Source organism: Nyctibius grandis, chromosome 5 (genome assembly GCF_013368605.1).
Source record: "Nyctibius grandis isolate bNycGra1 chromosome 5, bNycGra1.pri, whole genome shotgun sequence".
Lineage (NCBI taxonomy): Eukaryota > Metazoa > Chordata > Aves > Nyctibiiformes > Nyctibiidae > Nyctibius > Nyctibius grandis.
The window spans coordinates 60296616-60309088 of NC_090662.1; the positions used below are offsets into that span (position 1 = coordinate 60296616).

General features: G+C 47.4%; 1 protein-coding gene across 1 annotated transcript in view; it reads right to left on the bottom strand.

The window, feature by feature from the left end:
- Positions 1 to 1296: 1296 nt before the first annotated feature.
- The window catches only part of CACNA1I (calcium voltage-gated channel subunit alpha1 I), a 165731-nt gene continuing 154554 nt past the window's right edge, over positions 1297 to 12473 (bottom strand). Inside the window, exons 29-36 of the mRNA XM_068402512.1 lie at positions 12343 to 12421; positions 11645 to 11766; positions 10553 to 10891; positions 9752 to 9898; positions 5427 to 5543; positions 4875 to 5043; positions 3796 to 3992; positions 1297 to 1998 (exon numbers count right to left, since the gene is read on the bottom strand). Coding sequence (XP_068258613.1) covers positions 1297 to 1998; positions 3796 to 3992; positions 4875 to 5043; positions 5427 to 5543; positions 9752 to 9898; positions 10553 to 10891; positions 11645 to 11766; positions 12343 to 12421 — 1872 coding nt within the window. The remainder of the gene's footprint in view (positions 1999 to 3795; positions 3993 to 4874; positions 5044 to 5426; positions 5544 to 9751; positions 9899 to 10552; positions 10892 to 11644; positions 11767 to 12342; positions 12422 to 12473) is intronic.

A 12473-nucleotide genomic window follows, 5' to 3' on the forward strand; every position in this document is an offset into this window, starting at 1 on the left:
CGGAGGATAAAGGTGATGCTGGAAAGGAGGCAGAGCCACCACCGAGCTGAGGATGTTCTTGCAGGGTCTTCCTGCTGGGACTTGGAACAGGGTTAGCCCTCGGCCAGGGGACTGACTACATTTTGTGTTGTTGAAGCCCCCTTTGCTTTTATTTGTCTTTTTAAAATTCTAGCTTTTGTCTTCTTTTAATATATATAGCTATAGATACAAAAATAACAGATAGGTTTCTCTAGAGATTATTTTTGCACCTTTGGGCTTCTAAAATATCACAATTACTGCAGATGAAAGGGGGAAAACTTCCATTTCCTCTTCCATTTTTACCTCCCCCTCCCCTTCCACCCTGCCTCTCCTGCTCCAAATTTCCCCGCATATCTTGTAATTTTTTTCCCTTAGCAGTTTTCTTTCTTTGGAAAGCGAAAAGGACAAAACCAACAAAACAACAACAAAAATACGCCAGGTAGCCTCCATCCCCTCCTCTCATGAGCATGCCCGCTGTGTTCACACATTCCCTTCAAAGCAAGGCTTTTCACCTCAAAACGTTTCCCGTGCTCCGTGGCTGTTTGCTTTTCCCTGCTGCTGGGGCCAGATTTTCAGCTGCTGTAAATCAGTGTGAATCCACCTCAAGCCAGAGCTCTGCTGCTTTACACCAACAGAAGCGCACAAATCACGTTTTGCCAATTTATGCTCGACCTGAAGATCTGGCCCACAATTTTTAATGTTTGAAATGGAAGCATAGACAATAAGGAAGTTCCTAGGAACAGGCAAGGCAAACCCCAGACGGTCTTCCCTTGCTGCTCACCCTGCTTCCCTTCCCTTCACCCCCACACTCCTTGTTTGGCACAGCACATCCTTCAGCCCTCATTTGCTTGTTCCTCCTTAGCACTTTCTGAAAATCATTATCTCTCAGTAAAAAAAATAAATAAATTGATCTCTCTATATATGTATATGTATATAACTAAACAGCTGCCACGTGTCAGTCACCTGGCTGGAGGGTCCCGTCCCTCCCAGCGCCACAGCCTTTTCTTGTCCCTATAGTCTCTGCAGTGATGGTCCAGGTCTTGCCCTGGGGCAGGACCGTTCCCGTATTGCTTGCACTCTCCCATGCCTCTGAGGTACGGTATCAGAGTATTTATCCTATATATATATATATATTTATGTATATATATATATTTATAAATTTTTGTTTGCCTGGTTCTTTTTCTTGCAAATCCTTTGGAATTGCTGCTGGGGAGAAGCTAGTGAAACATGCTCCCCATGTCAGTGGCTGAATGCTCCCTCCCTGCACCCCAGGGACCCTCATCTGTTCCTCTTGCTGACTCCGTTGCCAAGCTCCAGCTCAGATGGGAGCGGGGAGCCGTGGTCCCCCGTCCCCAGTCTGCCAGGTCCATCTGGCTCCTCTCCTTCCCCGGGCGAGGGGGTGTCCTTGCAGAAGTCCGTCACCCAGGAAGGCATCGAGAGGAAGCCCCGGGGGTCAACGGTGTAGAAGGGCTTGGCGTGGTGGGTGGTGGGACGGCAGGGCGAGGGGCTGGCATGGAGGCTGCTGGTGCTGCTGCACTTCTTCACCAGCGTCAGCCCAGGTGGTGGGGGCGAGAAGAGGGAGGTCAGCGAGAGGCTGCTGAGGGTCTCTGAGGGCTCGCTGTTGTTGCCGCCCCCCCGCAGGCTGCTGCCCACCCCCTCCTCGTCCGAGGGGTCCATGGAGTCGTGGTGGGTGCAGCCGGGGCTGGTGCTCCCACCACTGCTGTGGCTGCGCTGGTGCCGACGGATGCTTCGCAGGCTGAAGAGCCCCCGGCCCCGCAGGCTCCGGCGGCGGGAGGCGGGTGAGAGGGGGGCTGCCAGGGGTCTTTGGCTGCCGGTAGCTGGCACGGGGCACAGAGCCACTGGGAGGTCCAGGGTGCACTGGGGAGAGTCGCTGAGGTTGAGGCTGTCCTCCAGTGTAGTCTGCAGGCTGCCCGCAGAGCTGCTGCTCCGGCTGTCCAGGGAGGTATCGCTCTCAGGGGCCTGGGGAGCAGGGACGTGAAAATAAACCACAATTAGCCACAATTACAGAAAAAGGGGGAAAACTCCAATTCCTCTCTCTCCTCTGCTGGGGAGGGCAGCTATAAACCACCTGGACAATGCTACAAAGCACCAGCCATGCAGCTTGCCCAGGGGATTCCATTCTGGGGGAGAAGGAAAGGTTTCAATATTTTGAGCTCTGATTTCATTCTGCTCCAGGATGAATCTTGCCCTCTCATCTGACATGCTCCATCAAAGGGAAGGGGTGCTGGGTCTGTGAGCTCTGCAGTCCCCGCCGCTGGGCTGTCCCTGCCCACTGGTGGTCCAGGAGGCAGCAGAGCCAAGGTTCCCTGTGGGTCCTCGCTCTCAGCTTCCCCATGAACCTGCCACACAGGCTGTGGGCACATCAAAACCATGAGGTAACCTGAAATCAGGGGACTTCTGTACACAGACCTCAGGCCTGGTACGTAGACCTCCTCTCATTAAAAAATCAGCAATGTTTCAGGAGAGAAAAGAGGCATCATGGTTTTTCTGACCAGCACTAGAGGCAATGAGAGTATTTAGGGCAGAAAGGTGAGGTGCCCTTCCAGCAGTAAGAGGAAACAGCCTTAATTTCCTTGTATCAGTGCTCATTTAGTTAAGCTGCATTTCAGTTTTTCCTAGGACACTGGTCTGTGCTATGAGATCATCACTGGGACACAGCACTGGGAATGATGGATGAAGGACTGGAAGCAGTCTCCTGAACCATAGCTATTCAATACAGTCTGCATCACATAATCAGAAGTTTACTAATTTCTCATTTACAACAGTTCAGTACTTTTGCCCCAGTAATATGCCAACTCCAGCTCTCTTTCTTTTCATGTCTAAACTTACATCAGAAGTTTCAACACCGCAAGAACTCAGCGGCCTCAGCTCAAGGCTAAATTTATCCCTGGTGAATTTATACACGTTTGTATTGTACCAACAGTGTCTATCACACAGGACTGGATAACATATGATTTTATTTTTATTTTTTTAGTTTGTCTGGAATAGAGTGTCCCTGTACTCCTCAAACAGGAACTGTTCATGCAGTATCTTCCAGAACAATTACAGCAATCTCTATAGAACTTTCATCTCTGCCTCCTCTGCTCTTCAGAGACACTTGATCTTCCCTCAACGCTTTTACACTTCTCTCTTTCATTAGTGAGAAATAGCTGCCTTTTCAGAAAGAGATAGCACCTTTCTGGCATGTAAGAGCTAAGTGGGCAAGGGAAAACAGCAAGCTCAGGGACACAGCATGTGGATGTGGCACGAAGGGCTGTGGAGGAGGTAGGTGGGGAGAAGCCTGTTCCAACCAAGCAGGTGCGTGATCCAGAGTCACGGTGCTAAGAGGGGCCGAGGAGGCTGTGCAGCTGCCATCTCCCTGGCTCATGCTGCGGCTGCTGTGCATGCAGGTGTCTGCAGCTCACTTGGCACAGGGGACCCAGAAGTGAGCTAAAAGGTGATGTGATTTCATCTTCATGTGGGGCTAGCTGCAGCTGTCAAACTATTTTTTGATCTGAAGCAGAAGAATGTATGACTTCAAGGGGTGAGAGCTATACAACATCCCTTTGCTGTACAACCCTCTCTCCTCCCCAACCCTCCTGCACTCTGCAGTCCATAGTGCTCCTCCAACAGGTTAGAACTAGGTCACCTAGCCCCTGACCACAGCTGCCTCTCTCCTTCCTCTGCCTTCCTCCCCGTTCAGCCCCCTCTGTTTGGGTGTGACATGAAGATAAAGCTTTCCTAGCAGAGGGAAGTGGGGGAAGTGGGGGTCCTTACCTGATGAAGAAGCGAACAGTTCACATTTGGAGATCTCAGTGATGCCCATGAGCCTTGCAGAGAGATCTTAGGAAGGTTACGTGGACATGAGACTTTCTCAGTCCCTGTCTGGTTGGAAGAGATGGCTGGGTGGAAAAATTCTGCTGGTACAGGTAACAGAGGGCAAGATGAACCTGGAGAGAAGGGCCTGGGAGGGACTGACAAAGCACCAAAAGAATGGGGAGAACAGAAACAGGAAAAAAAAAAGTTGAAGAGTCCTCCTATTTGATTTGGTGCCTTTGCTGCTGTTACACCAAGGGTCCTGCAAGTCCAGTGTACGGAGGATATTTAGTAACACACACTCCTGGCCAAGGAGACTCTGTGTAGTGTTCACACCATGGGTCCCACTTTCTACACAAGGACCAAAACCTGCACCAGATCTGGAAGATGTAACACAGCTCAGAGCCATAAAGCAACAGCCCAGCTTGCCTCTCTTGTTGCTGCTCTTGCAGAAAAATGCTGAGCTGTAAGGCCTTGATTCAACTATGTATCACTGCTAGAGGACTTTCATCCCAGATCCTGCAAGGCAAGGGATGAGGGGAGATAAATAAACCGTTGATCTGGGAAACCTGGGGACCACAGGAGGCCAGAGCGTGCTCAAGAGTAGAACTGGAGCACTTCCACCAAGGGCAGACGTGTATTACGTGTTCCCTGAACCTGTTACCCGAGAAGCCTGGTCTCAGCAGGCAGAAACCTTTTACTGTGCCGAGTGAGCACAGTTCATCCAACTGGCATGTCAGGGGAGTCTGTCCCCACTCTTCTCTGACCATGCATGGGTGCACTACTGTGAATGGGAGTCAGCTCTTTCACGATACTTCACATAGGCAAGTCTGAGAGAGGATATAAGATCTAGCAGCAAACGAAGGAACTGCCTCTCACCCCATTCCTGAAGACTGGTAAACTGAGAGCTAATTCTTGCTTAGTGTAACCCCACATCAGATTAACTCCATTCCTGGCAGTGAGGAGGCAGGAGAAAGGCAGATGAGCTGAACCAACGCACGCTTTCAGCAGCCTTGGAGAATGATGAGACCCATGCTCACCTTTGGCACTTTCATGCTTTAGCCAAGACTGGACTGAGTTGAAAGGAGTTTTCTCCATTTCACACAGGTAACTGTCTGGGTCTGTAGAGCCATCTGCACTGGATATTGGGAGCAGGCATTCCTCCAGATCTCCTACCCCATTGGAGTCAGGGCTGCCCTGGCCATCCTGCTGGAAAAAATAAGTGAGGAAAAAGCCTTGTGAAATTTAATGGCAGATGACAGAGAAGACTTTTCAAAGCCTCAAGAAGGGCTGATTCTGAAGATACCTTCAAGCTAGCTAAAAGATGCTCAGGTTTCCAACCCAAATCCCCTAAATTTAGGCTCATTCAGAGGAAGTTACTGACAGTAGTGAAGAAAACTTACAAAAACATACATCTCTTTTTTTCTCCTCAAATCCTTCTCCAAGATAAGTCTCTATGGAGAAGCTCTTGAAAAGTGACCAGAATTTATATTCCTCAGCACAGACACATAGATGAATACAGAGCACTTCAAAGGAGCAGGGACAGAAATACAGTGCATGGTGCAACATGCCCATGACCACCTGGCGCTAACCTCAATCTCCTTAGGACTCAGCTGAGAAATGCTGCGATTGTCTGACTCATCTCCTAGAAGGATGGAAGAGGACTTGTCTGAGTTGAGGGATAATCCTTCCATTTCGGCCAGCTGGACCTGCAGGAAGGGAAAGGAGCTGTTACGGGTCATGCCTGGTGCCCACCTTTCAAGCAGCCACACTGTTTATAGCGGAAAGTGAGAGCCTGTAGACCCGAGATCAATTTTAGGTTAAATCCCTTGGATACATCAGGTACTGCCTAACCCAGACCTAGGCTGGGCAGAAGAATCCACTTTTTAACGGAGGTTGAACATACGAATCTGCAAGCAGCCCACTGCCAGTCCATGCTCCTCTAGTGCCAGAATAGGAGGAAGAAGTCCTGAATCTGTCCCAGCGATATGGCTGGCATAAGGCCCTGCAAGTAAAGCCAGGTGAGCAGAGGGCTCCCTCAGGCTGGTGCCAAGGCAGTCTGCTCTGCTAAGGGATGAGGGGTGGACCCGTCTCTCTGGAGGTACCACAGACAGCCCTGCTTAAACATGAAGGTGCTTTCATTCCAGGGATAGTCATGCCTCTTGCAGTCCATGCCAGCATCATGCTTTTCATTTTCTCTTACCTTCGTCACTGAAACCCTGTTTCCCTTCAGCTTCTTGTGTCTTCCCTCTCCCCTCACCTCTAATCTACCCAAGACCTCAGCTAACACTATCTCCCATCCTGCTCTCCATCCCTAAACTCACCCCTCCCACCTACCCATACTTGTGCTCTCTTGCTTTCTCAAACCAAGTCTGACTACTGCATCTTTCTCATCCTTGAGCCTCAGCTCTGCTCCAGTCCCATGCCTGACCTTGCTTCATCTTTTGGCCTGTTTCATATCATATGTGCCCCTCTCCCATCCTCTTTCCTCCAAGCTTTCAATTCCCCTCTGCCTGACATCTCTTTCCTACAACGCCTGAGAAGCATCTTCTTTTTTTCTAGTAGCCTAAGCAGCTGCTCTGTCCTTCCTGTGCTTGGCTTTCCATCACTGTTCTCTAGAGTCCCACCAGTTCCCACCACCAGCACCTGAATCTTGAGAGTTATATTCTGGGTTGTCTCAGTCAGGACAGCTTGCTTCCTGGCCATTTATCTTGTACTCCCCTGTGTTTGTGTTTGCAAGAGGTGGGTACAGCTTTTGTGCTATAAGACCAGGTGGAATATTTGGAGAGATGACTCCTTCGAGCTGGGAGTTTAGTGGCTTGTGCCAATGCCAGAGACTGGAAGAGGTCTCCATCCAAGGGATAATGCACTTTGAATAAACAGGATAGAAAACCAGAGCTGGATTTAAACAAAGAGCACAAATGACATCCTTATTTGGGATATTATTCTGACACAGGAACATAGTGCGATTCAACCATGAAGAGAGCCCAAAACCAACAACTGTTTCTCAGAGCATGGATGCACCGGAGAACCTACAATGAAGTTATGTCAATCACGCTACACAGCCACCAGCCAGAAACTATCTGTGTAAAGAAACACAGTCTTAATTCAGTCCCACTTAATGTGTGTACTCATCCATTACTCGCCTAAGTGCTTGTTACACCAGAACAGCCTCCCAGCTGCGCTTGTAGAAACACGAGCGTGAAATGCGATAACATCTGCAACTACCTTTTCCATCCATAAAAAAGGGTTTCAACAAAAGCCAGAATAGTCTGTTCTTCACTGAACCGCTTGCTCACAAATTCTGGCCACCCTGGGATCTACGCAAAAAACATAATCAACAAAGTCATGAATAAACTGCATGTGTGGAAACACAGTTCACTGCTGCTCACTGGCTAAACACTCTATCAGCCACCAATACACAGATGTCTAACTGTCAACCAGCCCAAGAGTGAAAGGATAGAGTTGACAAGAGAAGAGGTTAGCGGTACGAAAAAAAAAACCAAAAAGATGTTTTGTTCTTATAGCTTCCATTACTGCAGAATATTTAAAAATCTTCTGACTAAAGATGAAGAACAAAAAAATTTTAGAAATTGCAGTGGGGGAAGAAGGGGCTGTTCACTAGGAGCACAATCCATGAAAACTGCCAGGGACATCAACCTGAGACACTGAACCATGCACACATATCCCTTAGAATGTAACTAGTTGAAGATATAACATACCTTTGAAAATAGAGCCATGATAAAAAAAACCCCTTAACTGTACAAATAACTGGTTTGAAAATAAGATGCCAGCAGCTTAACTGGGAAAGATGCTGAGCACTTCTACTCAATGCAACAAAAATCTTAGCACATATTAATAACTTTGAGCGTATGTTTAAGTGTTGTGTCCATCCACAGTGCTCAGCATCTTGACAGATTAAACTACAACTGAAATGGCAGTGAACATTTTTGGCTAATATGTGACTTTTGTCACAAGGGCAGAGTTAAGGGTGATTTGGCAGGCAGCAAGCATACTATTTTGTTCAAACACACATGTGTTGAATAGGACTAGAGAAAACTGGTTTTGCCTATGTAACTTGCTGTTGATTGCTTCTGAGATAGTACTATTCCGTCTGTGTATACAGTACACATTCGGATATGTTAACGTACCAGAGTACACTCTAATGACTATGCGCATTGCTGGTGTTAGTGCTGGAACAAGCCTAGCTGTGACTCCATGTAGTGGTTTCCTGTTGGAATTTCCTCAATGTTTTTTATATTATGAACTATGAAGAGAAGGTCATGACCAACTGTGACTTAAAATCCTGAGCTGTAGTTTTGATTCATATGATCAGAAATAAAATATCTACATTTTACTACAAAAGTTATTCCTGCAGATATAGATAATTTCTTTTCAATTCCACATTTTAGATATATTGAAATATCAATTCTGAGAAATAATTTATGGCTCTATAACAGCCATTAGGAAATAGGATCTAAGAATAATTCTTTGATTATGATTATTCTATTAAACTCATTGCTGCGGCTGTGGGTTGCACTTGAAGATTTTGCTGTCTACTTTCCTTGCTGGGAAGGTAAGAAAATCTGTTGTCTTCGTTCCTAGCAGGATACTGAAGACTATCTGGAAGGTTTTCAAATGCAGCAAACTAGCTTGACTTAATTTCAGGGTAATAATTCTGGAATGCCTTAGAAGACCTGATTTTCTGAGAAGGCTGAGCACCAACTGCTGAATATAAGGACTTATGTAAGGCAATGGAAATCACAGTTAATTGAAAACTAGTTATTTGGCTGCATTAATGCAGCATCCATTTGTGAAGTGTTGCAATACTGATAAACTACAGCAATGTTTGCATTTTGATACATGGGGACAAGCAGATAGCTGAAAGGTTGAAAAAAAATTAGAGCATCAGAACTAGGCATCTAAAGCCAAACAAAATATTGTTTTCTTCAAACATGGATAGAGGAATCTGCCAATGGCAGCTGCCTTCCCAAGTTTCCTGGTTTCTTTATAAGCAATGGCAACATATCAAGTTAGTTATGGGGAAGGAGATGGTGAAGATTGCCCCGATGTACTGACAGATAAGCCTCACTACTGTTACAAGTCTGACCATGATCATAGCACTTAAATACAACACAACTATTTCAGAAACAAAATTAATTCTGCTACTCACCTAACTTCTCCCAGACTAATTTGCTCCTGAAGTTTCGCAACATGAAAAGACTAATCCAAAGCATCTACTAACTTTAGAAGTACAAGTCTGAACCATTTGGTGCCCTGCTCTCAGCAACAACCCATTTGTCAGCTAACAGGTTCTACATCAGAAAAGATTCTCAAACTTTCTCAGTGGGCCCATTTTTATTTAGTTTTTGCTCAAACAATTAACTGGTTTTCACCACAAACCAATCCTTGCTCACAGTCGGTGACTCTCTTCAACAAGACGTTTAAGCATGTGCTTAATTCATCGACCTCAACAGGGAATAAACAAGCACATGCTTAAAACGAAGACAAAACACATGCTTAAATCTCCCACTGAATTGCCCCTGAGTGCTGTCATTGGGGTGAGATCCTTTGAGTCCTCCATACAACATGAGCTTGAACCTCTGCTTTTCTTGCAGAATTGAACACAACAAAAGCTTCCAGGATGCCTTCATAGTAATTTCTCTACAGCTCATTCAGTCCCTCTTGACCTGTATCCTGGCACATCACCATCACCTCAAACATCCCCTCGTGGCTAAGGAGGGCAGGCCTGTACTAGAGGCAGTATCAGCAATTCATGACAGATGACAAACACAGGTCAACAAGCTCTCTGTCTACACAATCTACAGCCAGGAGCACACGTCAGACAACCTCCGGGCATGTGGGTGTGCAGGTCTTGGGGGAAGAGTCCCCTCACGCATCCTCGTACGCAGGTTACCTCTTGCTTGTCATGGTTACACTTCTCGCACATGTCCGGCGAGGAGTAATGATGGAAGACGGAGCCCGATAGGTTATCGATGATCATTAACTCCCCGTCGAAGGAGTCCTTAATAATTAAAGAGACACTGTCCAGCCATAAGTTCTCCTAGGGGACAAGAAAGGGGGGAGGATGGAAGAAATCATTTGAGGAACGCTGAGTTTTTTGCTTCAAAGTTTCATGTGAATTTGGGGCTGGGTTCTCCACCCTGACTCATCTGCAGCAGCACCTTGCTCTGCAGGTATCTGCACAGGGTCACTGGGGGAGCATTTGCTCCTTAGGGTGTGTAAAGTGCCGGAGTTCAATGCAGAAAGAAAAAGGAGGAGGAAAAAGGAGTCTTCACTCACTGTCAGCGCACCAGGGCACTGCTCACGCCTCCCTTCCAGCTCTGCTGGAGTGTCTCACTCTTGATCTGCCATTTCCCCTGCTCTGTTCTCCTGAGCTCCCCTCTCAAATTTGCTCCTAACATACCTTTAGCTGATCTGCTCCATCCCTCCTCTGCTGGCCCTCAGGGATCCACTCTCAGGTTCCTCAGGGAACCCTCAGGTTCCTACACCATGACAATGAACAGGACGCACTGCTGTCACAGCCTTGTCCCCACACGATGCTACTAGCTCAAAAGTCCACCACTGAAAGCAAACCTCTCACCCTGAGGTGGAAGAGTCTATCTGCTACAGCTAAGCCCTCTGCCATCTAGGCTGCCCAGCTTCTCCCCACAGCTACTTGCTGCAGTCTGGTTGGTAAGTTCAAAGGTGTACTCACCTGTGCTGGAGAGTAACATCTCATGCACAGACGTCCTTCAGGATCTGTTCTCCCACCACCTCCTCCTGTTCCTGTTCCTTTTCCCTGTCCTGAATTCGGGGAGCCTGACTTGCGGGAGCACAGCCCATGTGCAATTTCCAGCTCAATCTCCGCATCCATCTCTGCATCCTCCTGGGCCTCCTTGTTGCTGTCATCAAGATGTTTCATGAGCACAGCTACCACCACATTGATGAGGACAAACTGGGCTGTGAGCACAAAGCTGACAAAGTACAGTGGGGAGATGAACTGCAGGTTGCTGAGACAGCTCCGGTCATCGTGGCTGCAGTCACGCAAGGTATCCTTGAGGGGAAGTTAGGTTTGAGAGGGAATGATGGAAGGAAGGAAGGACTAAAGTAAGAATACAAGCTTGGCTGCTCTTTCTGTCAAAAAACACTGATGCCAGTGGAAAGAACAGGGCAAACACTTCTATCACCCCACACCCTCTGGGATCATGAGGTCCTTGAAGAATCAAGGACACTATCTTATCATGTGCTCTCTGCTTCAGAGCAAATATGTCCGAAGGTGTACAGAGCAAACTACTTCCCTGTAGACCATCACATGTTGCTGCCACTGTAGCCGCACACATGTGAGCAAGAAAAACTGAGTGGTCTGGTACTGCCTTCTCTCATCCAGAATCAAAAGCACCATATATGTTCAAAGAACTTTCCTCTCTCCCTGTCCTTTGAAGGAAGGAAGTATTTATTTTTGATTGCCCTGGTAGCTCTGCAGGTAGGTGCCATGTGCAATGCACCTACATTCAGGTTTGGTAACAGGCCTTATGACGGTGGATATTCCCTCTCAGCCTGGGCAGTCGTCTTGTTCCTCTAAAGGACAATTTGCACTTTTCTTAGCCAGATGTCTGTAGGACTAGATGAGCCCAAGGTCTAAGTTACTGTGGTGGCGAGGGAGATTCTGGCCCAAGCAGGGACCTCATCTAACAACTCTGCTCCTGGACTCCTTCCCTTTTCTAGCCCAAGCACTGCTGAATAGAGCACACATCACAATTTCTCCTTCCCCACAATAAGGACATCCATGCCGCTGAGGCCCAGTTACCTTCATGATCCCATTCCAGTTGTCACCTGTGGACACCTGGAAGAGCGTGAGGAAGGCCATCCCGAAGTTCTCAAAGGTGGCATGGCGGCTCATGCCCTCACAGGGGTTCTCATCATTGCATACTGAAAGGAAAGGTATCATAGTTATCAGCGGAGGACACATTGCTGGCCCTGAGATCAACAGCAGGAACTGGGGAAGGGGACTTCAGGCTTCTCACAGCCTGGAGACCTCAGGTAATGGCCTCAGCAACCTGCCCAACAGTTGGCTGTTGCCCAGCGATACAGAAAAATCCCTGATGGCCCAGCCGTGGGATATCAGGCGATGTAACTCAGTTGCTCAGGGGGATCCTCCCAATGTGTTGTTGTGCTGCCTTTCTTCTTGATCAATATTCCAGGGCAAGAGACATAAATAAGCCTTCCCTGAGTTTTTCCTGTATTCTTGAAGGCAATATCAAGGTAGGCAGTGCAGAAAAAGTGAAAGTTTAAGAATGAAAGAGAAACCAGACACTGCTTTTATTTTGTTAGGCTGTTAGGAGAATAACAATTTAGAGGGAAATTCCTTATATCAATTATGCGTAAGGGAGAATAAAGGCCAACAAGTAATTCAGTCCCTTTATTGAATGAGTACTGATTTTATGAAACCTCAGCTTCCCAGCAGGTCTGTAGCTCACACTGGAGGATGGTCTGCTTGACACTTACCCAGTTTTCCAAAGAGCTCCACTCCTAGAGCAGCGTAGATGAAAAAGAGGAGCATGAAAAGCAGTCCAAGGTTTCCCACCTGAAAGCAAATGGCATGGTCAGCCTACCCCAAAGCCTTTTTCATCAGTACA